At 34.0% G+C, this 27,753-nt stretch overlaps 1 protein-coding gene across 2 annotated transcripts in view; it reads left to right on the top strand.

Moving 5' to 3' along the window:
* Positions 1–26,620, top strand: part of Grip128 (gamma-tubulin complex component 5) — a 37,432-nt gene extending 10,812 nt beyond the window's left edge. For both annotated transcript variants that reach the window (XM_072538571.1, XM_072538569.1), the window contains 7 exons: positions 2,008–2,311; positions 3,933–4,105; positions 12,411–12,696; positions 14,498–14,714; positions 18,777–19,074; positions 22,031–22,317; positions 26,351–26,620. In XM_072538571.1, the coding sequence (XP_072394672.1) occupies positions 2,008–2,311; positions 3,933–4,105; positions 12,411–12,696; positions 14,498–14,714; positions 18,777–19,074; positions 22,031–22,317; positions 26,351–26,500 (1,715 nt within the window). In that variant the 3' untranslated portion in view covers positions 26,501–26,620. The remainder of the gene's footprint in view (positions 1–2,007; positions 2,312–3,932; positions 4,106–12,410; positions 12,697–14,497; positions 14,715–18,776; positions 19,075–22,030; positions 22,318–26,350) is intronic.
* Positions 26,621–27,753: the final 1,133 nt, after the last annotated feature.

Here is a 27,753-nt window from a genome sequence, read left to right as displayed (position 1 = left end):
GAAAATTAGTATTTGGTGGAATAACACTTTGTTTTTTAGTACAGACTGGATTTTGCGAGTTATGGAGTTCGTGAGGGCGAGCCAAATCTTCTGGTGTAATAGTGTAATAGCTTCTATCAGTTGTCTCTTGTTACTTGGGTTTCGGCGTAATACTAACATTTTCAGCCTTGACCATATAAAGATTTCACTACAGGATCACTACGTTTATAACATAGTTGATCAAACTCACATTTTTCTTCTTCTTTAGGTACCATCTCCTCTAAGGAGGTTGGTAATCATCACAGCTATTTTCACTTTTGAGATTGCAGCTCTGAACAAGTTGACGGAACTGCAATTATACCACTTCCTCAGATTGTTGAGCCAGGAGATGCGTCTTCTTCCAATACTTCTTTTTCTATGTGGGAAGTATGTTTATGTATGAAGCGATTCTATCGAGTCCCAAAAGTATGCTCAGTGGCCGCTTAATCCAGCATCTTTTCAAAACGTAGCGGGTGAACAAGTTGATTAGGCAGTCTTAGCACAGCAACGGATTACGATGAAAGAGGCAGGTCCGCCTCCGATGCCCACAGAACCCCCTGTAGTCGTAGTAGAACGATGAAGACGTAGAATTCTAATGAGGGTGTTCAAACAGCAGGAACGGAAGCCGGGAATTGGAATACACAAAACCAATCGTAGAATTGGAATAATAGTTGGACTTCTCCAGTTCCACCCCCTGCTCCTACAATAAGTGGATTGAAAGCACCATTGTTACCCACTCCTGTTAATTCATATACAGAACCTCCTGAAACTGTTACTGATAATGCGATGCCCTTTGGCAGTAACTCAAATTCTAATAGTTCTCATTATTCTAACAGCTCTTCAACTTCTTCCAAACATATAAAACCACAAAACAAAAGGTATAGCAAAGTGAATGTACCTCTTAGACAATCTACAGCCCTCCCACCTATGCCAGTTTCACCAATTGATGCAGGTACAAGAGAAAGCGATTAACAGCCTGGATCAGGGAAGGTTTGAAAAAAATGGAGAAGGAGAAATTAAAGCAAATTGAAAAGCACAAGGAGAAAGAAGAGAGAGAATCATATATGGAACAAACTAAACATTCTAATAAAGAAACTATGGAAATTTTAAAATCTACAATGAAAGAAAGACAAAAAAGTAGATTTGAAAACGATGGAAAAAAATCTGATAATAAAAACAAAGTTAAAAAAAAAGAGTAAGACTCCAGGACCAATGCCCTTAACACAGGAAGAATTGGTACAGCAATTACTATATTTCAAATGTCATATCATGTTATCTTTGATAGGAATTTTATACACAAAACTTTACTGGATGCTGGGCAAAAATTAACAGCCATCGATTGACAACAAGCTGCTGATATACAAAGTAATAATAAAACCCGTTTGGTCATATGGTTCACAGCTCTGGGGATCAGCTAGCAAATGTGATGAAAATACAAAGATTTCAAAACTTTAAGAACAATCGCTAATTCCCCTTGGTATATCAAGTATGACGCCTTACATAGATATCTGCAGGTACTGATAGTCTCTGAAGAGTACAAGAGTTTCTGAACAACATTAAAATGGGTTGCGCGTGCATCCTAACACATCTGGCATACAATTTTCTCAACAACCAACAAGCAAAGAGATTGAAGTGGTATGATCCATTGGACCTATCAAATCGATCATGACTGTGCCTACAGTAGTGGAAGCTACGCCTTCAACAGCTCTCGGCCATTATGATCTGTATGACTTTTAGTATTCATGTTACGTATCTGTATATGTGCGCATCCCACCTGTAAACAAGCCAATATTTTTGTTCTGATGCTGTGGTCACTGGACCTTACATCTTTCTGATGTAAGGTCTCTCTGATGTAAGGAAAAAAACTTGCTAATATATGATGTTACTGATAAAGAGAATATTTAGTGTATAAACATCAACTAAGCATACATCAAATTTTACATTTAACCTATTCTCAGTATTTGTTTTTAATATAATTATTATTTTTAGAATCAACGTATACCCTAGTAAATCTCTCCCAAGATCTTCAAGAAATTCTCGAACCAGTAATCTTATTGAAAAAACTACATGATACCGTAGTTATTAAGTTTTCAGAAAACAGTAACATCATATTATGTGCTACTACACTTTTAGCACGCCTTCACAACAGTTTACAGCATTCTGTTAATAAATTGGACCAAGATCTGAAAGTAACTTTGTACATAGAAAGTTTATACCATTATTTTACTGTGATAAATTCGTGGTTTATGAAAAATGATCTCAGTGATTATTCTGATGAATTTATAATAACAAAGTAAGTATTGTAATATCAGGTACCAAAATTATCCTAATTTTCTTTCTCATGTTATACAAATCTCCAACTTTAAACCGCATCCAAGAAGGTTAAATACGGTTTTAGTGACAAACAGATGTGGTTTTCTAAAATCATAGAGTACATTGTTTTTTTCTTAATGTTTATTTCTATTTTACTACTAATATATTCGGTTTTCTCGCCTACTTTTTCTTCCATGTTACTCATTCTACGACAGACTCGATTTCTGGATTTCTTTTGGATGTCATCCTGCTGCTTTTGACATATATTTCGAAGTGTGTCTGCCAGACCACTCAGCCATTAAGTCGATTTATTTTAATTTTCATTATTTTTTTATCGTCATAGTTCGTAGATATATATATATATATATATATATATATATATATATATATATATATATATATATATATATATATATATATTTATATATATATATATATATATATATATATATATATATATATATATATATATATATATATATATATATATATATTGACAAACTTTGAGATTCTTTGCGAAAAAACAACTGAAAGAATAGGGTAAGTGTAGGCTCTTTATTCCTTTATTTTTCCAATATTTCGTCGATAGTCATCGACATCATCAGGGATAAGCTTGTGTTCATGTTGTTGATTTCAAGATATAAAAAAGGTTCTTGTTTTCTTATGATCTCTCTAACAGGATTGGTTGCTGAATTTATATGCTCAGGACGGATGTATAGGTTTCTGCAACTGAGAAGGAAGGTTCTCCTATTATACTTTGTGAAAGTTTTAATTTTGCTTTTGCCCAGCATTTAAGTGATAAGACTGTCACTTCTCCACAGTTAGGTCTTATGGTGGAGTAGAAACCCATCTCTATACTAAGTGTAAAATAGTGTTGATCACAGCTGTTAAAATTAGAAGACAAACTTCCAAAGAATCTCAAATTTTGTTTCAACAGTTTTGTTTCCGAGGATCTTAGCACCCTTGGTTGGGGGTGTTGGAAGCCGCCGACGCTGGAGACTGAGAGCCGTTCAATAATTTCGTCTTTTATGGAAAATAACTTTTGTGTTTTAGTCATTAAAACGTTACGCTTGGCTAGTACGTGTTGGCGAGTTGGTTTGGATGTAGAGGGAGGAAAGGGTGGGTATGGAAATGCTTTGGGTTTAGAAATGGTTTCCTCGGGGACAGAGGCTGGGGAAATCTATGAGCTTGCGTGGGCAGTTATGCTATTCTTTAAGTAGATGTATCTCCTGGCGGGATCGCAGGGAAGTATCCACCTGCTATCCACTTATTTCAACAGTTAATGCTTTAACTGAGTGTATTTTTAATGTACTAATTAAAAAATATGTTTTTTAAAATTGTAAACCATCAACAAATGTCAATGCTGTTATTCCTGGCAATATGTACTATAATTATTGCAGAATCATATTTACAATATTCATATGTAGATCTCACAGTGCTAAAATGTAAGACATTTATCCCCGACAAGAGCCAAACAACGTTGTCAGTTACGTATCTGGTCATTGTCCAGTCCTGCAATTAGCACACTGTAATAACCAAGTACCATACCGCTTGTCATACCACCACAGGTTTGATAATTTGTATTTTCTTTTACTTTCTAGGGTTACTGGTACTGATTATTTTAAACTAAATCCAGAAATCTCAACCGGTGCGGGGAAAGTGTGCAGAGAAGATGGAATATTAAACATAATCAGCACGACCGTTTTACAGATAGGCAAAAATCTTCATTTGATTCGATTACTGGAGGATTTTTCTCTATTAAACGAAAACACGGGTAGGTATTGTTGAATGTGGTTTTATATGCGTTGAAATGAAATCTTCTGATTTTATAATTTTCCCCCATAACTTTAAACACGGAATTCGAATCCGGGTCTATTATCAGTTTTTCTGTATCTGTTGTAGTTTTGGCTGTATTAACCCCTGGGTATAAAGACAGACTATACAAAATATATATTTTACTTTAATGCACAAAACTAGAAAGGGGCGAAAAGATTATCAAATATATAACAAAGAAGACAAACTAATAGAAGTCATAAATAATATCTTATAAAACTATCAAACAATTGGATCAATTGGAAAAATATGGAACAAAACAGTAAGAACATAGTCAGACCTAATAGCAAAGAAAGTTGCTATGGGCATAACTAAAGAAGAAACGAGACTTGAAACCTGTAAAAGCGATAAAGCACTGGATACCAATAGAGAAAAGGCCAAGAAACAGACCATAAATATTTTTAGAATAGTTAATAGAAATTATAAAAGAAACCGCAGAGAAAGCGATCACCCCTCAATAATTAATCCGTGCTCTCGTTTAGAGTTTGAATTTGCACTTACTGCACATATAAATACGGCACCTGATTCCGATATTAAATAGCCCATGCTAATCCTACTATCTATCCTAAGCTAAGCCCACCTATCCTGTAAAGCAAAATATTTTTTTTCTTGATATATTTAATGACATTATTTCGAAATTTGATACTTTTTTTTAAATGTGATAATTGTGCCTATTTTGCAAGGAGGAAATGATCCTAATTCAGCTCAGTTTTACTGTCCCATATCCCTATTAGCCTATGTCTCTACTCCTGCGTCTCTCCTACCCGACTTCTGGGTCTCTCCTAAAACTAGAGAAAGTGGTGAGATCAAGTTTAGAATGGTGGTTCGCATAAATAAATTATTGCCAAATAACCAATACGATCTCAAACGAGGTTATCTACTTCAAACTTCAAAATTTGTATATTGGTATAAAATACATTTATTCAAAACTTGTTAAAAGTGTCGTTTTATCTTGGAGAAGATGTTGCCAACTCACTAGAAGAGATAGAGTAAGGAATACTGAAATCAGAGAGCGTATGGGCATAGACATTGACGTCCTGGAAACTATAGAATGCAAAAGGCTGAAATGGTATGGCCATGTAGAAAGGATGAATGATCAACGATGGCCAAAGAGAATATTACAGTGGATCCCCACCAACCGCAGGAAAAAGGGAAGACCAAGAAGATCGTGGAGACAAGAAGTAAAAGGTGCAATGGAAGATAGGGGTCTATAAGTAGATGACTGGAACGATCGCAAGCGTTGGAAGCTAGGTTGCGAGAAACGGCGGCAGCTGTAATAAACTCGTTATATATATATATATATATATATATATATATATATATATATATATATATAAAAGTGTCGTCCAAAATTTGTAGATACATAACGTTTTCGATCTAGCTCAGATCATCCTCAGTGCGTTCTTTTGGTACTTGTAGCTAACACTAAAATTGCAGTGGAGAAAATAAGGCACTGAGGATAGACTGAGCTAGATCGAAAACGTTTTGTATCTACAAATTTTGGACGACACTTTTAACAGGATATAATTAAATGTTTTTTATACCAATATACAAATTTTGAAGTTTTTTACTTCTGTATAAGTTTTTTAACTATGGTATACAGCCAACTACTGGGATTTTCCCATTAATTTTTACATTATGTACTATTGTAAATGATATATAACAGCAGTATTCCAGGATTCACTGTTTAGCTGCTCTTTCCGTGAATATCTAGGGGACGTATGATGCAGATTTTGTAAGAAAAAATGGTGCCAGATTCAACTTTTCATCTCTTTTTGCCATCACACTCATTCAAATATTTTTCCGATACAGAAATAAGATTATTATTGGTCCAGGATGGTACAATTCAAGTCTTCCTCATTTCTGAGTCATTTGCTTTTAAACTACACAGCTGATTTACATGAAACAAACATTCGCCACTATCCTTTTAAACTTCCCAATATGCAGATGACTTTTGTGTCGGCTAACAGTTGAGAAATCAGTTTTTTCGATATTTACTCGACATAATCGTCCAAAAATCGGACATAAAGACATAATCGTCCTTAAAAGTCATGACAAATTTGTAGGGCACATCCTTGACAAAATTATATGATCGATAGATGTAAAAAGGGTCGAATTAAAAAAAAATAGTCATATCTTAGTGAGGTGTTTGATTCGTTATGTGTTGTCCATGATGTTATTTAATAACTCTGAGCCAATTGTCTAACTCTATGGTGCATGTTCTTGACCTGTTTTATTCTTGTTTTTATTTCTATATCTGGATCCCTCCTATCATTTAGTACTATTTCTAAGTATCTTTTGTGAACTCGTTTTAATTGGGTGTTTTTTAGGTTAATGCGATAGTTTTTAGTGTTTTTGCTAATTACCAATAATTTAGTTTTTGCAGATTTATTGTCAGTTCCATTGATTCACTTGGTTTATTAACTGTGTCTAGTACCTTTTTTAAGTCTTCTGTTCTTTCTGCTATCAGAACGGTATTGTCTGAATACCTGATATTGTTAATATATTTACCGTTTATTTTTTACCAATTTCAGCGTCGTTGAGTGCTTTTTTGAATATGCATTCAGAGTACAAGTTGAAGAGCAATGGAGACATGACGCAGCCTTGTCGGACACATCCTTGTATCAGAACATTGTTACTAGTATAGTTGGAATATTTTAAGGTTTCTTAATAAAGATTTTGAATTATGCCAAGGTCTTTTCGGTCTAGCTTCATTTACTGCAGTTTATTTAACAATTTTTCCTGATAGACTCTATCAAAAGCCTTATGGTAATCGACAAAGCAAGGATATATTTTTCCTGGTGATCGAGGCATTTCTGAATTAGTGTTTGAGTCGCAAAGAAAGGCTCCCTTTTTCCCAAATTCGAACTGCGAGTCACTTATGCCTATTTCACATTTTTTATAAATATGATTCTGTATGATCTTTAAAAATATTTTTAATAAGTGACTCATTAATCTAATAAGCCTAAATTCGTCGCATTTGCGGTAGCTAACTTTCTTTGGTCGAAGATATCGAAAGAGAAGTGTAGACATTAGAAGAAAATTTAACGTACAGTGTATAAATGAATGGACACAAAATAGAAAAAAAGAATGGAATAACCACATAAGCAGAATGGAGGAGACCCGTGTTGTCAAAATAGCAAGAGATAAGTCACCAATCTTCAGAAGTATTGGACGACCACGCAAAAGTTGGAGTGACAACCTTCTATAGAGGTATTAATCCGCCAATGAACACGCAGAATTGCTTATAAAGAGGAAGAAGAAGAAGAAGAACTTTCTTTGGTATAGCTATGAATTCTGATTAAACCATTACATTAGTATTGCGTCACTTTCATAGATGTTGTTAAAGAGATCTGTTAGTAGTTTTAAATTGTTATCATCTATCAGTGTTATTACATCTATGTCTATTTCGTTGCATGTTAGCGCAGAAGTTGTACTTCTGCGCACCCACGTCGACGTCTGTTGCCATTCCGTTCTTTCATTGCAAGGGATTTTCTTATAAATTCCTCCCATAATTGCATTTGTTCGCTTCTTTCTATAATTATTCTTCCTTTGTAGTCAGCTGGAATGGGTATATTACGTTCCTTATTATTGTAGGAGGTTTCTTTTAATTCCTTGCAGGTGTTGCTTGTTTATTTGCAACACATTTCATTTCCTAGCTTGTTTATTTGATATACATTTCATTTATCCAAACAAAAGAATACATTAAATAAATTTAAATCTGCCATGAAACCAAATTTACTCCAGAAAATGTCCTAAGAAGTATTTTATAAACAAAATAACTGTCAACTAGTAGAAAATTTATTTGATGAAAGAACTACATATAATATTACAACATATAAAACGACAAACACACAAGATTTTTCTATAGTCTTGAGGGAAGCAGAGGATAAAAATAGAGGTATCAAAGAAATCGCGATCAAGAAAACGCTAATAATAGTAAGTTAAATCTAGAGGATACATCGTTTATAGGTTAAAATGATATACGAGGTCTGCCTATTAAATAACGATACTGCTTATGAAAAAGAGTTTTATTTTAAAAATTATTCTACAATCGAATGCTCTCCTTCAATATATTTCCCTTCCCTCGCCACACACCGTTCCATTCGTTTTTTCCATTGGTCAAAGCAATGCTGGAAGTCTTCTTTTGTTATAACTTTTAGGAGCTCCGCCGTTTTTCGCTTCACCTCTTCCATCGACTTGAACCGAATTCATTTTAAGGCAGACTTGATCTTCGGAAACAGGAAAAAGTCACAGGGTACTAAATCAGGCGAGTACTGCGGGTGTTCGAGCACTGGAATGCCTCTAGCGGCTAAATAACGCTTCACAGACAGCGCGTTATGAGCAAGTGCGTTGTCCTGACGCAAGATCCACGGCTTGTTTTTCCACAACTCCGGCCATTTCTTACCAACTCGCTCTCGCAGCGTTGCCAAAACTTTCAAATAGTAAGTTCGGTTTACAGTAGCAAAAAAAAAACGATTAGCATGGCTTTAAATTTTGATTTCGACATCCTTCCTTTTTTCATTCTTGGCGATGCAGGAGTTTTCCAGTGCATGGATTGTCGCTTAGTTTCAACATCGTATTTGAATATCCAGGTTTCATCGCAAGCGATGACGTTTTCCATTAATTCAGGCTCTTCATGTAACCTCTCAAGAAAATCTGAGCAGATTGACGAACGAGCTTTTGGTCAGGGGTCAAATTTTTAGGGACCAAATTCGCACAGACTTTCTTCATGTTCAATTCGTCATGTAAAATTTTTCTGACAGTGTCTTTATCGGCGTTTACAGTCTCAGCAATCATCCGAATGCTCATACGACGATCTCCGCGCACAATTTCATTTATTTTAGTCACTGTTTGCGGAGTTGAAACAGAGACAGGTCGACCTGGACCTTAGTCACCTTCGGCGCTCTCTTGGCGTTCAGAAAACCGTTTATACCATTCGAAAATATGCGCACGAGATAGAGAATTCTCACCATAGGCCTCTTTCAACAAATTATAGTTCTCAGTCGGAGTTTTTTTAATTTAACGAGAAATTTCACATTAATCCGTTGCTCATGTTTTTCGTCACACATTGTTATCGGCACAAAAAAAAAACACGTTGTTTTCGAACCTCTACAGAAAAAATACTACTACAGCGACAAAAACGTGTTTTCGTACTGAAAGAGTAGACACTTCCAGCTATCCAATGCTGCATTCGTTTCCCACTCTTCCCCTCTAGGACGCCTTCTGCGCGCGCTATCTCGCTATTTAACAGCCAGACCTCGTATTTATAAAAGATTAGAATTTGATATGGATCTTGGGAGTAAACTAAATGAGTTTTTTACTGAAAAGGTCTTATAATTGGACCTCAAAAATACTGCCGACATCAGTTTAAAATCTTGCCTCCTTTAATTTCTGTTGAGAACGATTTCCTAGGTGAAAATCGCAATTTTTGGTGTAAACTATTTTTAGTTAAAATTGTGATCTATTCCCATAAAATATAATAGTTAATATAAACGTGGCACAAGAAAATAGTTTAAAAACCATGTTTAAACGGAATTGCATATACAACAAAACAATTCGAAGCCATTATTCTACAATCGCTGTTATAATAAACAGTAAAATATAACAAAATCTAAATAAATAGATCATGCTACATAAAGAAGAAATGGATCATATATCTTAGAAGGTCGCAGCACTCATTGATAGACAAAACATACATAAACGTTGATAAAAATACAAAATGGGAAAATTATTGGATAGAGGTATTGGAAATTGTTTTTGAAGTTATACTTCTATTCGCTGTGAGCCGATGAGTAGAGGGGATATGACAGTTTTCACCAGCGCTGTTAGTGGCAGTTTTCTGCATTTAACTTGTAAATTTTCAATTAATGGCGAATATGGATTTTTCAAAATAAAAAGATATAGCAGCTGTTGTATTGATACATGTAAAAATACTGGGTATAACAGTGATTGTAAATTTTATTCATTTCCTGTTGCCAAGCATAAAACAGTTCAAAGAGAAAAGTGGATTATTGCTATCAATAAGAAAAAGTAAGTAAATAACCTATAATACAAACAACATAATATTTCTATGGTGTAAAATAAAAAAAAAATGATTTTGTAGCGAGGATGGATCATTATGGACTCCAAAAAGTCATCATTTAATTTGCAGTGATCATTTTCTTGGAGGAAGAAAATCTGATGCAGAAATGAGCCCTAGTTATGTAGCTGAGGCCTGGATGCAGCTATTATATTTCGAAACATTGCGTACATGCCCAGCATCAACTAAATCTTTCCCCTTTTTTGGTGTAACTGGTTGATATGGGATATCATGTGATATAGACTTAAATCCAGTGTAATGTTTAATATCCATTTTGATAAAATTCAAACAAATTGATATCTAAGTACTAAGGCCTACGCACACAAAAAATAACGCTGAGCAAAAACAGTAAACAGAATGAAAAATGAAAACAAGAGGTGTAAACTGGATTTTGACAGATCCGATATCCGATGACATGAAATACGAAATTTTTTGTACGAATATATTTGATTGTCGTATCCGACATAATATATGTCATAATATATGTATCATGTGTCAGATTATTGGATGGATTAATATTTATTTCAATTAATTGTCAATAAATGTTAGCTGTTTTGTTTGATAATATAATATATATTATATTGAGCTACGTTCTCGTCGTTTTTGCCTCACATAGTGTAGAAGACCCAAAAGCAACACTTTATGTATTGCATTTATATAATAATTAGGTCTTTGTTCCATTTTAAATATATTTCAAATAGTAAACATAAACACTCCACAAAAGTAAGTAAGGTAAGGTAACCTTTAACCTTTAAATATTTTCACATAAACTTCGTCTTTTTCTCAATGGCCTCTTGCGTAAGTAGTCATCCAGTCGCAGGAACTTATATCTTACATATTATAATTATAATGAATAAAATAAAAAAGCGTAATTACTTTTATTATTCATTCTGTGTATTCGTTCAGTAATCAGTTTACAATAATATTTCAGTTCATAATATGTGTATTTTGAGATAAATATCTATTTTTCTCGTTTTGTCATATTTCACTTACAGCGGTTTTACAAGAAAAGTACAAGTTTCAAACCGCGAGAGAGCGCTACCGGCGAAACTCACAGCGAATACGCACGGTCGCCGTTGGAAATTTGCATGAGAGTGAATCTGTGAAACCATTACATATGTAAGAGAGAGACAGAAGATATATTTTCTCTCTCTTCCTCTCTCGAGAATAAAAATGTTCCTTTTGTATATTTAATAATATATATATATTATATATATAACATTGTATATATTATATATAATATTATATATAATATAATATGTATTAATATTATTATTTATGTGATATGTTTTGTATTATTTAACATTAAACGTTTATAATTATTTTAGGCTTTTGTATTTTAAAATAATCAGTGTTTTACCGAGAACTGTCAATTTTGAAATCCGTTAGTGTCATGTCAAATTGGCAAATCTTTTACGTGTTTGGTTCATACGCTGGTGGTTGTAAGTTCGAATCCCAATTATGAATTTCCTTTTTTATTTTTGAAATATTTAAAAACCTCACGTTAATCTTATTAAATATATGTAATATACGCAAAAAACATGAATTTTAAAATAAAATGAAAATTTACAACATAATCCGAGTTGTTGGTTTTTTATTTTTAGCTTCGTAAAGTAAGTTATGTATATTGGCAGTTTTAAATACTTGTGAATATTACATTTTAATTTATATTGTATTATTATATTGAATTATGTTGCAGTGTATTTATTGTATTGTAATTTTTATATTAATAACAAAATAAACAATGAATTTTACTGCAGAGTATGTGTAATTTTTTTTGCATTCAACTCCTTTTATACATATACAAAAATAAAAATATATATTTTCATTAAAATAATAATACAATCCTTCATTTACTATACTCCTATTACAGGTCAAATGTTTATATACAGCAAACGATGCACCATATACCTATATAACTAATTATTTTTCTCTTTCTGCTCTTTCTTACCTGTAGCATTACATAAGTATGTAATGATTGTGCAGATTGACTCCTATATAAATTTTTAACGGCGAACGAGTGTATAACTTCTACCGGCAGTCCCACTGGACTGCCACACTCGTTTTTTTTTATTTTATGGTGTTTTCAAACTTAACGGTTTTATTTCTCGAACTTTTACCACCGCTATTATACTATATCGTATAACGCTTTTTTTTTTCATAGAAACAATTTATGAAGAATTTGTTAGAAGAAGCTTAGAAGAATTGTGCAGCTTCTTTGATAGTGACTTGATGCCTAAAGATACATGTGAAACGGACAAAGAATTAGAAGGAGAAATATCTTACAAATTTCCTGTAATATGGTCTGATGATATTTCTCAGCCCACGGAAATGGACAAACTAGAAAATTTAGTTGATACATCGGATGGTTTTCTAATGTTAGCTTTTGAAGATTATTTTAAGTCTGAGGAAACTCATCAAAAAAGCGAGGAAATAACTCTGTATGAAAAGTAAGTATAAGCAAAATTGTTCTATAAATATTATTTAGACTAAACATGAACGAGACGAACATGAAATTCGAACAACCTGGTGTAATTATATAAGTGAACTGTATAATGATGATAGACCCGAAGAACTGGAGACTTTAGTTGAAGGTGAAGGACCAGAAATACTAAAGTCAGAAATACTGCATGCTATAAAGTTAGCAAAGAACAAGAAAGCCGTTGGCCCTGATGACATACCGACAGAGATGTTAAAGCTTATAAATGAGGAAAACATTGGAATACTGGTCAAGCTTTTCAATGATGTTTATTCGACTGGTGATATCGCTGAAGATTGGTTAAAGTCCGAATTCATAACACTACCAAAAAAACAACGTAACGAAAAACTGTAGCGATTATAGAATGATAAGCCTTATGAGCCACACTTTGAAAATATTTCTACGCATCATCCACAGTAGAATCAGAGATAAATGTGAAGAAGACCAGGATGAAACACAATTTGGCTTCAGAAATGGACTGGGAACTCGGGACGCCCTCTTTGCACTAAATGTATTACTGCAGAAATGTCGAGATCAAAGGAAAAACGTCTTTGCTGTATTTATTTACTATGAAAAGGCCTTTGATCGAGTACAGCATCACAAATTAATTACAATATTAAACGATAAAGGAGTTGATATTCAAGACATACGATTCATAGAAAAGTTATACTGGCGTCAAACAGCGACAGCTCGCATAAACGGAAAATCAACAGAAATTTGTAAAATACAAAGAGGTGTCAGACAGGGTTGTATACTATCCCCACTGTTATTTAATTTATATTCAGATAGAATATTTAAAGAAGCGCTGCATAATTTGGAATGGGGCGTGAAAGTTGATGGAATTCTGATAAATACAATCAGATATGCAGACGATACAGTTATTTTAAGTGAATGGATTACAATGCCTTTTAAATGCCATTGATATAGTGGGAAGAGAGTTTGGCCTAAACATAAACTGTTCAAAAACAAAACACATGGTGTTTACACGTTTAGCACATCAAGATGCACGATTATATGTTGATGGTCATATAATTCAAAGAGTGTCCAGTTTTAATTATCTTGGTTGCCATATTACTGAACAACTAGATCCACATTAAGAGATAAAACGTAGAATCGAGATAGCCCGCACGACATTTTTAAAAATGAAGTCATTCTTCTGTAATGATAACTTGCAACTTCAACTTCGAAAGGGCATGGTTAAATGCTACATTTGGTCAGTCCTTTTATACGGTGTCGAAGCATGGACATTAAAAATATCCACCATTAATCGTCTGGAGGCCTTTGAAATGTGGCTGCACAGACGTATACTAAAAATTCCATGGACGGCTATGCTGACAAATGTGGCAGTCCTTGAGAGAGCAAATGCTGCTCGCGAGCTGCTTGATAACATCAAATGTAGAAAGATGGCCTATTTTGGACACGTAGTAAGGGGAGACCGATATAATATTCTTCATCTTATTATGATGGGTAAAATCGAAGGACGCAGAGGAATTGGTAGAAAGCAGGCCTCTTGGTTGAAGAATATCAGGGAGTGGACAGGAATGAGGAAAGCTGAGCAACTCTTTAGAATAGCTCAAGACAGAGGCAGTTTCGCCATGTTAATCGCCAACGTCAAGGGGACTTGATAGGGCACGTTAAGAAGAAGACTAAAGGTTGAAGGAATATAAATTCTGTTTTTAAATAAGAGTACGCGAGGAAGATACTGACAATGTCATATATAATTTAATTCAAATATTGATATATTTTTAAGTGTTTATAAATATCTATTTTAGGATATCCAAGATCACTAAAACCTTCTTCCCAGTAACAAATTTTTTTGAAAAAATTTTAAATACAATTCTCAGAGAACATTTTACAATATCTGGATTAAAAGTGAAGAAAATTCTGATCGAACAGCACCATCTCGAAAAACAGTTCCAGTTTCTTCGCCATATATTTTTGTTTTTTGACAATTTAATTTTTCCATTCTACAGACGGTTCTTCATTAAGGTAAGATTCTAAACTATTGTTTCAAATAATAATAACATATTAACCAGATTAAAATTTATTGATTTATTTGATACCTTACTAAATTACCATAAAACCGTAGTCATCCAAAGCAATGAGATAAGAATTCAAAAACTTATTACACCAGCAAGGAGACTAATGATATCAAACATCTGCCCTATCATTCCGAACAGTGTTATAGAAGATGAACTTAAACAACTAAAACTGCAGTATCCAAGTTTTTGAAATTTGGTATGCTCGAACCTGCGTATTTCCATTTCTTAAGCTTTAGTCGGCAAATATTTGTCTCTCCGATAATTACCAAACCAATTCCAAACTCAATCTTAATAACCTATGATAACACTCCTTACATAATCTTGTAACATTGTTTTTATAATTAGAATATTAAATAATTTTTAATCCTTTTACCCCTGTTGCTGAGACGCAGATCGTAATTGCAAATATATACGCGGGTGGTCGGTTTACCATTAGCAAATTTTATTGGAATTTACCGACTATCTCAAAAGACGGAAGGTCCGACTTATTATTTTCGTTAATCCTCGGTTAATTCTTTCCGGTTTCAGGCGATTTCTTTTTGATAAATTTGGCAAACATCGTCGAAGGCACGTTATAGTAATTTTCTGAGAGAACGTAATTCAGAAATTTTTGTTTCTCACGTTTCCAATTGCTAGTACCGTTCTTTACCTCGAACCTTTCGAACTTTTTACCTTCTTGGAAATACATACCGGCTGAGCTGTCATTTTTAAGTGGGGGATATGCCACCTATTTTTGGGAAAGCTTGTGAAATTTTAAGAGACAAACACCACTTCTAGTTGGGCGGTCTTTGAGGACAGGCGCTCGTTATTAGATTAAATATATATTAGATTAAATATTGGTATAAAGTACCTTTTAATTTAAATAACTTCAGTGCTTGATACAAGTATAGTATATAGCTTCAGTGCAGTGTAGCAGTCATCAAGATTTACTGTAAGTAATCATGGTATCTTCAATTATCTGGGCGAATAATATGGTATGGTTATGGTATCATATTATCTTCAATTATCTGGGCGAATCTACGTTCATCCATGTCTTCACCTGTAGTTCAGAGTAACTACTGATTTTTGCATTCAATTTAAAGATCATTCAATATTTTCTTACGAACTTTCCATCAGCTACTAAGAAATTCTAATAAATAATAATTACGAACATTTAATTCTCCGTTAATCATTAAACAACAGTGCGAACGGATAATTAACTTAACCAGTGCGGGTTGGTTAAATTTTTATTTCTGTAATCTTGTCGTATTCTTTGAATTTAACTTTAATTAACTTCGTGTTATTTGTTATTCATTTTTTTATTTACTATACCCAGTATCTCGAGATATGCCCATTAAACAGCAAAGAAAGACTTTCTTTAATCAACTTTAGTTGAATATTTTTATATAGCATCAGACTCTCTTCGCTGATAATTTAATTTGTGTATGATTCCATTATATTGTATTTGTAAAGGTATTTATCAATCATAATACTGTTTATTTTTTATATGTATATCACCATCTAATAATTGATGGTGTATTTTTATTACTTGAGTGTACATTCAGCCGCCTATATTATTGTGTGGTATATTTATTACATATTTGTTTATATAGTGTGTTGACCAAATTTATTTAATAATTAACTGTTGGTATCTTTCCTTGGATTTGGTCTCAGAACCAAAATATTTTTCCTTATCCTTTTTCTTTTCTAAGGTTTCTTAATTTTCTCCTTAAACCCCAAAAAAATAAGTGGTTGTTTCTATCTTATCTTATCTTTGGTAATTTTACCCATCTATCTTTTTCTTTATTTCTTTCTTTCTTTATTTCTTTATCTTTTCTAATACGTCTTATCCTGTCATATCTTTACTTATTTCGTCCGTTGGACCCATTCCCGGTTACAAAAGCTAGTTTCGAACCCACGACTCACTCTCCACCAACCATCTGGCTGCCGTCCGCAGTGTCTCCATTGGTGACCTTTTTAGCACCATCCAAAAAAGGTTTCCGAGGTTACAATCTTCCTATCCCTAGTTGGTTTACATTGTTCACGATGGAATACTACTGGACACAAAGATGAAAACTGCATATCAACATCAACACATCAGCTGGTACAGAAACACATAAAGATTAACCGCAAGTGACACAAACGTATATCCCAGAACTCGAATCCATGGAAGTAAATCAAAATAATTTAGCAACAAACATTTCAGATGATACAACCAACTGTTCCAACCCTACCTCCATAGATATCCCAGCGACAAATGATTCGCTGACAGCATACAATATACCTTTAACAACTACAGCAAACAGCAATAATGCTAAAACAACCAATCGAGCAAAAAGGCAAATTTCAACCACTCCTGAAACCTCTCTCGCAAGGCAGATACGCTTACAAAACAGATGTTTAGACATTATACAATTTGCATTAACAAACTCGTCACCTTGAAAGGCTGGGCTTTCAAGGATTGAAATTAAATATCATTAACATGGATTAAAATGGGGTAAATAAAACAATCAATATTATAGTCTAACCAAATAGTCATTAACAACTAGAAACACAAGCTCTCTAGTTCTTCTCACAATAATGGTAGTCTCTAATACCGTCGTTCTACAGGCGCTGCATCAAATTCAGGAGCTGCATCCATGCCTCGGGAAGAGGCATCTCTTATAAAAATGCTGACAAAGATGCTGCCAGCGATTTAATAGTGCCAGCCTATTTGGTTGAGCTTGACTTGAGTCAATTTTTGTTTTGGAATCCATTGACCTTCCAATGAGGAAGTGAGAAGGAGTGAGTTAGGAGTGGCTTTATTCGTATAAATGCTGATCTGACAATCTCTATTCGCCTGTTTATTTCTGCAGTATGATCATTAGTTTCATTGATCAAAGTTCCCAAGTACTGATATTTTTCTACTTGTTGTATCACGTTACCATTGATTGTCAATAGATGATGTATATTTTGTGGTCTTTTTGTAATTAGCATGTAATTCGTTTTTTTAGCGTTTATAGTAATTCCCATCTCTTCGATAAGATGTTGTAGATCTTCTATACTCATTGCTATGATCACAGTGTCCTATGCACATCATAAGTTGTTAATTAATTTTCCGTGAATGGTAACTCCCGCTTTGATATTATTAAGCGTGTTTTGGAAAATTTTTTCAGAATATAAGTTAAACAAAAGTGGCGATAAAACACATCCCTGTCTAACTCCTCTATAGATCTTCATTTCTTCTGAGTGTTGCCCATCAATTTGAACTATGGCACTTTGGTTCCAATATAATGTTTGCACTTTATTTATGATTTTACTGTCAATGCGCTTGTTCATAAGTATTGTATATGTTGATGGCAAATAGTCCTTCTCGAGTACCCATTCCAGTCACTTCTCTTATTTTTTTGTGCATATTTCTCATATCATATTTTGTTTCTAGTTCTTCTATCTCTTTACATTGCATCCTAAGCTGGTAATGTATATATTCTCCAATAATTGTTATATTATTGTCTAATTAAAATTGGACCTAAATGTGGTTATGAACTATTATTTATTTTCAAATAAACCAATTTACAATAAAGTGATGTAAGGTTGAATGCTCAAATAGATGAATTTTAATCAAATGAAAGGCAGATATCGAGCACAATTTTTTTATTAAATCTTGCCCAAGTACTTTCGCTCCTAAAACATCTTCAGGAGCACGATTGCACTTGGGCAATTGTACTTGGGCAAGATTTAATAAAAAAAACTGCTCGATATCTGCCTTTTATTTGATTCAAATTCAATTTACAATAGTTTATATAAAAGTATGTAAGAAACGTAAGTTCTGTTTCTTAAATAACATAAATCTCTAATTTCTATTGCACATTTGGCTAATTCAATCCTAATAGTTGTCAAATTTGTGTCAAATTGCACGCAGTAATATTAGACATGCGTAAAACAAAACGTTTGCACGACTGAAAGAAGGGTATTAGAGCAACTTTACGTATCATTTTTATAGATATATAATTCTTTATTGTTTTAATTTGAATTTTTGACTTTGTTTTAGGTTTATGCTCAAAGTAAAAACTGGGGAAACGACATATGGCTTACTTCTCATCTTCAAGACATAATTATGGATATTTACCCCGATTTTTATGAAAATTGTTATGTTCAGGTCAATAAAAATTGGAAAGCTTGCAATGACGCACTTGAGGCTTGCAATATGATCAGCGTTAACATAGAAATCCCGTGGCCATTAAATATCATTATCAGTTCATCTCAAATGACGATATACAAGGACATATTTCACTTTATTTTGAAGATTAAATGGGGACTCTATACACTGAACCATCTATCTTTTACCGGTATGTATTAACTAATGTGTTAATTAGAATTTAAGCGTCTATTTGGGTCTCACAAACGCAAATAAGGAATTCAGTGATAATAACGTAAAGTTAATTATTAGAACACACCAAAAATTAATCCATTTTAGCATTATTATGGGTTTTAATGGTGTCTATTTACTTTTACTTTCTAATAACACACGAGAATATGATCAATCGCGGTGCTACTCTAACTTATTAATTAATTATTTTTGCTTGGTTGAAATACAATAGAATAATCATTACACGCAACCCAAATGAATAATTTTTCTTCCTTTTTTGGTAACTTTTTGCTTTAATTGTGTAAAATATTATAGGGATTTTTAATCTAATAGTACGAGATCTCACTGCAAGATCACTACGTTCATATTTCATATAAATAATATTTAACTTAAACAGGAAAACTGTTTCAGAACCTCTTGATGCGATATAATTTTTGTTTCCCTTTTCTGTTTTTTTATATCAGAATTTTACTCTTCGTGCTGATGTATTCGCATTTTATGGTAAATTTCAGTTACTCCCATGCTCTTACAATGGTCAAATTTAAATTATAACTTGACATTCTTTAACGTGAACATGCAATCCCTACCTTCAACCCCCTTAGAATGACAGGTACAACCCCCAATTTTTAAAATAGGAAGTATAGGCTTGTGATATATCGTTTGAAAGGTCTTTTCATTCTCCATTCAAAAATGTTGTCGCTTTCAAGTTTATTAAGATTAATTAAGATAAAATAAATTAAAATCATGTGGTTACCGAAATTCGCTACAATACAATCAAAAACTAAAATGTAATGCAAAACGTAATAAAATGTAGAAGACGAAAAAGAACTATGAATGTTAATGAAGTAGATGTTCAAAATGTTCACCGCGAACGTCTTGGCAACATCCTAATCTCAAATAAAACTGTCTTATAACATTATTTAACATACCAGGCGTGATCGACCTAATCGCAAGCGTTATTCGTTCTTTTAAGTCATTTAAATCAGAAGGTTTAGTTTTGTACACATGACTCTTCACATATCCCCATAAAAAGAAATCTAATAATGTAAGATCAGGTGATCGCGCTGGCCATTCAATCGATCCTCGCCTCCCTATCCACCGATTGGGAAATATTGTATCGAGGTACTGCCGGACATTAAGTTGGTAATGTGGTGGTGCTCCATCCTGCTGAAGCCATATCGTATTCGCTGGAACTTGAGGGTTTCCTGGATCAGGATATAAATTTGCCAACGTTGGAATGACATCATTTTGAAGTAGTGCCAAATAATTGTTGCCATTCGAGTTGCCCTCAATGAAAAAGGGACCAATGATATTGTTTCCTATAATCCCTGCCCAAACATTAACCTTTTGAGGGTATTGAGTGTGTTCTTCTCTCATCCAGTGAGGATTTTCCGTGGCCCAGTAGCGGCAATTTTGCCGATTAGCATGACCGGTAAGTGAAAAAGTACACTCATTAGAAAACATAACGTCTTCTAATTGGATAATATTGTTATCCAACATGTCCATCATTTGCTCACAAAAAAAAAAGTTCTATCAAAATCGTCTTCCATGAGCTCCTGAGTAGGTATCATCTTATAGGGATGCAATTTATTTTCTTTTAATATGTTTACTATCGATGTATGGCTAGCATTGAATGTAGTGGATGCCTGTCTTCTCGATGTATGTGGATTTTCCTGAAACTCGAGCAACACATCTAATTTGAGTTCATCACTCAGTGCATTGGCAGCTGCTTTTTTTATCTGCCTTACATGACCAAACTCGCGAAACTGCTTCTCTATTTTACTTATTTTTCCTTGGGATATAGGCGGTAAATTAGGAAATTTCTCATGAAATAAGCGAGTTACTTCCTGTTGTGTTCGGGTGTTATCTCCGTAACCAATCATTTGTAAAACTGTTATTTTATGCATTTCCGTTAATCTAACCATTTTTCAGAATTGAATTGAACGAACTTTTTACTTAAATTAAAATACTGACAACTTAAATAAAACAATTTACTAATGCGTGTTAAAATAACGTTGCCACGGAAATTCTAAGTTTTTTAATGGTTACCATCTGAAAACCACATTGCTATGGTTTTTGTTCACTTTCTCATTATCAAGACCTAAACGGGAAATAAGTTTTGAGTAGATTTTAGCGAATTTCGGTAACCACATGATTTTAATTTATTTTATCTTAATTATTCTTAATAAACTTAAAAGCGACAACATTTTTGAATGGAGAATGAAAAGACCTTTCAAACAATATATCACAAGCCTATACTTCCTATTTTAAAAATTGGGGGTTGTACCACTCATTCTAAGGGGGTTGAAGGTATTGGTTGCATTTTCACGTTAAAGAATGTCAAGTTATAATTTAAATTTGACGTGTTTCGGGATTTTTTATAAATATGTACAGTAACCTAAATAATGAATTTATTCTATTTGGCTTTTACACACTGTATACCAGACTTGGTCTGTGTTTTGAAACAATTAAGTTCACAACTTGGTCTAATGTTGTGTTTAAGAGAACACACCGATTAGAGAGCTATGCATACGCGTGGCACAAATTTTGTAATAGGTCTTGGATTCCCTCACGATTTGTCTAGCACAGACCACAAATCACTACCTCTAAATGCTTCACGACAATACTTTAGTTAGGTATGATTTCAGCGCTCCAAGAGGTTTGCATCGGAACTAATTCAAGCGGGAAATTACGCGGGAATTTCAAAATTTAATTTTGGTGGGAAAATTTAAATAAAGCTTAAAATATTTGAATAAAAATGGATAATTTTATTTGTATCTCTTACTAGTCTAAATAGTATGCGGGAGATATTCAATTCGTTTAGTTTAGCTTAGCTTAGCTTCATACAATTTATCTCTTACTACGTTTTATATAGCAGATTTATAACTAGCGAGAATAATATACTGTGGAAAACTTTAAACTTATTTCTTTTTCAGATTTGGAACCAAGAAAAGAGAGGAATAAAACCAAATTCGGTAGCAACAAATCCACTATTATGAAATTGAAGTATTTGCGGTTTGCGTTGATCAATTTCTTAAACAGAGTGCATCATTACATATTTTCATTTGTTTTTGTCAAATGTTTGCACAAATTCGAACTGGATTTTGAATCTGCGAATGATTTGTCTTCCATTATATCGTCCCATGCTGAATTTATTAATAACGCAAACATTTTGATTGGCCAAATTAGAGAAAATGGAGTAAAAGATACGTCGTTTGATAGTGTAAGTTTTAATAATTTAATTTAACATGTTCATGCTACCCAAATCCGCAAAATTTTTACCATTTATTTGTCCATTGCGGTATACACTCATAGATGTAATCAGCAATGTTGTTCTTTAATTTATATATTGTATGGATCACTGCATCAACAGATCGAGTCAAGTGCTACTTTTCACATTTCTTTTATTTAATATCATGATCCATAAGCGAGTAAGGCTCGTCGGTAAAGCTCGCCAATATAATTGCAATACCGTGGTTTTAATTAACGACCAGTCTGGCTCGCGGGTCATTTTTTAGTTGGCTCGTCATGTAAAACCGTGTTTTTAATGCACTGTAAAGTGCATGTCTCTGGAATATCTGCATGTCTCTGGAATAATTCTTTTGGGTTTTACTTTCGTCCAATTATGTGATTGTAGTTGTTCACGAGGAGAAATATCTTCTCGAATTATAGTGTTTTGTATTATAGGTGCCACTTTCAATTGAAACTCACAACAATTCATTTTATGATTTATTAGAACTTCATAGATAATTTTGGTAACCAAGTGGTTCTACTAACAATTCTTGAATTTGGAATTTCGACAATTCTTGTCTTTTTTCTATCCAAGTTTTAACTCAATCTGGTGTGCTATAGTGAGGTAACACAAAACTTAAGACTCCCTTCTTCTTATGGTGCCCTGTCCAATTAGTGGATGTTGGCGACAATTCTGGCATACTCCTCTCGGTCTTGTGTGGCTCTAAAGAGTGCATGGGCATCGAGGTTTGTCCAATCCTTTATGTTTTTAAGCCATGAGTATTTCTTTCTTCCGATGCCCCGTCTTCCTTCTATATTCCCTTCCATAGTAAGCTTTAAGAACTGGTGCTTGGAATGTCGAAATATATCACCCAGATAAGCAGTTTTTCTTCTTTTTATTATTGGCAGCAATTCTCGTTCTTTGCCCATTCGATTTAATACTTCGACATATGTCCAGGGAATTTTAAGTAGTCTTCTAAATACCCACATTTCAAAGGCCTCCAATCGGTTCATCACATTGGCCTTTATGGTCCAGGTTTCTACACCATATAGCAGTATGGAGTAAATGTAACATTTTACAAAGCGATATCGAAGCGTTAAGTTAAGACTGCTGTTGCTTAGCAAGGTTCTCGTATTAGTAAATGCTGTTCTGGCTTTGCTCAATCCTGCTATGTATCTCTATGTCTGGATCTAGATCTTCAGTTATTCAACTACCGAAATATCTGAACTTGGGGACCTTTTGGATGTTCTTATTGTTTACTCTGATATTTAATTGCATGTTTCGTGTTCTGCTAGCCACCGTTACCTTCGTCTTGTCTATATTAATCTTCAAGCCCAGTCGTTCTCCTTTAGTGTTTATTCTATCTATTATTCTTGACTATTAGCTATTATGACTGTATCATCAGCATAGCGGATATTACTAATAGTCTGTTCCTCTGTCCGTTGATTTTGATTTCTTCTTCAATGTCACTTAAGGAAAAACTTTCTATCGAAAATCGTTTCAGAGTAAAGATTAAAAAGGAGGGGTGACAGAACACAACCCTGTCATACACCTTTTTCGATTGAGAAATATGATGTAGATTCCAGTCCTACTCTCACAGATGCCACTTGATTCATATAAAGGTTCTTTATGATTTTAAGGTCATTCTCATCTATCGAACGTTCCTGGAGCAATCTTACTACTAATTCTGAATGATTAACACAATCGAACGCTTTCTAATAATCTATAAAGCATAGGAAGACATCTTTTTGCTGATCTCTGCATTTCTGAAGTAGGACGCTTAAGCTATAAAGTGCTTCTCTTGTGCCAAATCCTTGTCTGAAACCGAACTGTGTGGGACTAATGTCTCTTTCACATCTGTTGTATATTCTTGTGTGAATTATCTTTAAGAAGAGCTTTAGGACCTGGCTCAATAAGCTGATCATTCGGAATTGGTCGCAACTATTAGCGTTTGACTTTTTTGGGATTGGTATAAAGGTTGATTGAAGCCAATCCTGTGGTATTTGACCGGACCCATAAATGCCATTAAAAAGATCTTCCAAGGCGTCTATATTGTCTTCACTCAACTTTGTTCGAACCTCTATGTATACGTCGTCTGGGCCTGGTGCTTTTCCCCATTTGCTCTGTTTGATTGCCCTTACAACTTCACTGGAGGGTTCACTTTTATATTCACTTTCAGAGTTTTTTCTAGTGTTGTCTGAGTATAGTTGCTGTGTGTAGGTTCTCCAATGTTTAAGTAGATCCTTGGGATCAGTACTTCATGTACAGATGTACTGTTAAAACTGCAAGATTTTGTATGACCTGTCACTTCTTTAACGAGTTTATGTATGTTAAAGTGGTCATGTTTTTTTTTTAGTTCCTCCATTTATGCACACCTGTCTAGCAGCCACTGTTCTTTAGCTTTGCGACACTCTTTTCGTATTTGTCGGTTAATCTGCAGATGTTTGGTTCGGTCTTTATTTTTAAATGATCTGCGGTCGTCCATCATTGATAATATTTCGTCAGTCATCCAATTTTTTTGTTTGTACTTTAAGGAAGAAATCAGAGACTTGGTGGTGGTTGCGATAGCTTTTTTAATACAATTCCATTTGTCTTCTATACTGGCCGGTTGTTCTTGCCAGATCTTGCCGTGATATCACACTCCCAGCAAGACGTTAAATTTTCATTCAAATACGACTGTTTTGATCGTTCGTCTATCAGCACGAACGAGCCACGAGTAAAACCGGCGTTCTTTAAAACCACAGTATAAGCTCATCCTATGTATACTGTTGTTAGGGTGGTAGGGGCGGCTGAGGCACAATGAAACAGTCTGGGCACCGAGCAAATTCTAGTTGCACCTAGTGTGCAACTGACATTCAAACTCGCCGGTCGCTTTAAGCTTTACTTCTGAGAGAACGGTTCATTTTCCATAAAAAGTGCTAATAAACTTTTTTGTTCAAAATTATCTCAGCTACATTTTTTATTCGAAACATTTTTTTCGACGACGTACAGATTCTTGCTAAATCGAATTTTTTGCGGCTTTACCTCCCTGCGAGGGAGGTTTTAGGGAAATGCGCTGGGGTAAACGTGGTAAACTTTTTTGCATGTTTTTTGGGGTCGCAAAGTTGATATTCTCGGCAAAATTCACTTGTTCATATAATTTTTGGGGGTCAAATCCCTTTGGAGATTGAGGAGATAAAACGAAGAATGGCAGTAGAACAAGACATACTCAGCTACATCGAAGAAAAATGTTTAATTTGGTATGGACATGTGAGAAGAACAGATCATACAAGGTGGATAGCAAAGATTTCGGATTGGAGCCCAATAGGAAGGAGGAAAAGAGGTAGACCCCGAAGATCATGGAGGGATGAAGTGGACGAGGCCATGGAAAGACGAGATCTTAGAGATGGAGAATGGCAGAACAGAAAGGACTGGAGACGTTGGCTGAAAGAAGCAAGGCGGCGACAGCTGTAAAAATCCTTGGATAGATAGATAGAAATCTCTTTTTCTTTTTTTTTTATTATAACTAATAAATTAACAATCAGAATAAAACAATGTATTCTATAAGTTAATGCGATGACTTTAGGTCCTGTTCCTTGGTTCTGGCTTGATGTGGTCCCCTCCAGTGAGAGAATCATGGGTCCATGTTACTGGTCTGTTGGCCAACGTCGCTTTAGTCTTCTGATAACTCGATGTTGAGGTATTGCGGAAATTAATGGATTGGAGTGTGTGTTCATTTTTTGAATGTATTGTAATTTCTTTTGCTGGTGTACTTCTTTCACTGTCGAGATATTGAGATCCTCATAGATTCTTTGGTTGGTTACGTACCAGGGTGCATCAACAATTGCTCTTAAGATTTTTGATTGGCATCTTTCCATAATTGCAATCTCTGAGACTGGATTATTATGTCATATTGTTTTTTTTTGTCTTAGTTTGTCAAATTTTTGGGATAGTAAATACAGCACATTTAGTATTTTTTAAATTAACTTAATTAATGTTATATCCAACATGTATATTTTATACCTAAACGCTTATTTTTTTTTAGGTGGCGAAGTGTATAAAAGCATTGAAATACATGTGGGAGAACGTGTCGTTTGCCACACCTGAAAGATTAAATGATATGAATGAAAGTTATAAACGTTCTTATGATATAATTAATCCAATAATATCACCAGTATTTGTTTTTGATTATTAAATACTGAATTTTAAGACTACTAAAACAGAGCTTCCCAGTTTTATTTGTATTGGCTGGATATTAGTTATAATGTATATATTTTTATTTATTTTGTTAATTTTTTAATAAATGTGTATATATGGTTATTTAATTTATTTTAATACTTTGTACATTCTTCTCGAATATTTACTTATTTATTTTGAAGAAAACTAACAATTAACCCAGAGGTCGGCAAGTAATTTTATGTGGGGTCCGGATACTAGAAGAAAATTTGAACAAGGTCAAGAAAAAAAAACAAATGATAACATTTAATGATAAGATGTTTATTATTTTGGTACATTCTTAATGATAAAACAAAAGACCTTAAATTAATGCGAAAAATTGCACTGACGGTCTTGAGCTAGTTGTTTGTAGTCTGGTTCTCGAGTCGAACAACAAATTCGAAGTGTATATTCGAGGTGGGCGTCCGTTAATCGGGAGCGATATTTGTTTTTCAAAAAATTCATTTTTGAGAAAGGCGTTTCGCACATATACGTTGAGCCAAACATAGGGGCCAAATTGATTGCAAGTTGTCTGCAATTTTCATATTTTGTTGGCACATGTTTGGCCCAAAATTCTTCAGCGTGCGAGTCAATCAACTCAAAACAACAAGTCAACAACTTACGTTATTGACAAAATTGTACAGCTTTTGTAAAAGGGTTATATTTGTTGAATCGGGATCGATTTATTTTTTTTTGTTTTGTCAGGACTTACCGATTCCATGATTCTTTTTATTTATTTTTTTTTATATGAAGGGTCAATATGTTTGGTTTACTATAAGGCTCGTTTTATTTCCTGTCTGTTCCGAAAATAAAACATTCTTAGCTGAGGAGTAGTCCGTTGGAACGAACTGGCGCCCATTCTTACACCTGTTAGTTTTGGTCAAAAGAACTCCGACCCACTCTGCCTGACAGTGTTCAGCTAGCGGGACATACCCGTGTGTCTCCCGTTCTTCTTGCTAGTGGCTTGAAGGGTGGGGGTGACAAGACAACTTTTTAAGGTAAATTACATAAAAGGAAAGACAGTCGGAAATACTATAACTAAAGTTCTACCATTTTGCATTCACATCCCTGCTTGCAAAAGGCAATTTAAATTTTCCGTTTAGTACGTTTGAAAAAGTCTCATAAAATTGATCTAATAGTTGGATTTTGACTACTTAAATGGAGAAGAGAAACAACGTTCTGCAGCAGTATGTTTTTTTGTTGAAAGATGGATTGAAATAAAAATTTTATGAC

Source organism: Diabrotica undecimpunctata, chromosome 7 (assembly GCF_040954645.1).
Source record: "Diabrotica undecimpunctata isolate CICGRU chromosome 7, icDiaUnde3, whole genome shotgun sequence".
Classification (NCBI taxonomy): domain Eukaryota; kingdom Metazoa; phylum Arthropoda; class Insecta; order Coleoptera; family Chrysomelidae; genus Diabrotica; species Diabrotica undecimpunctata.
This window is presented reverse-complemented; position numbering and strand designations above follow the sequence as displayed.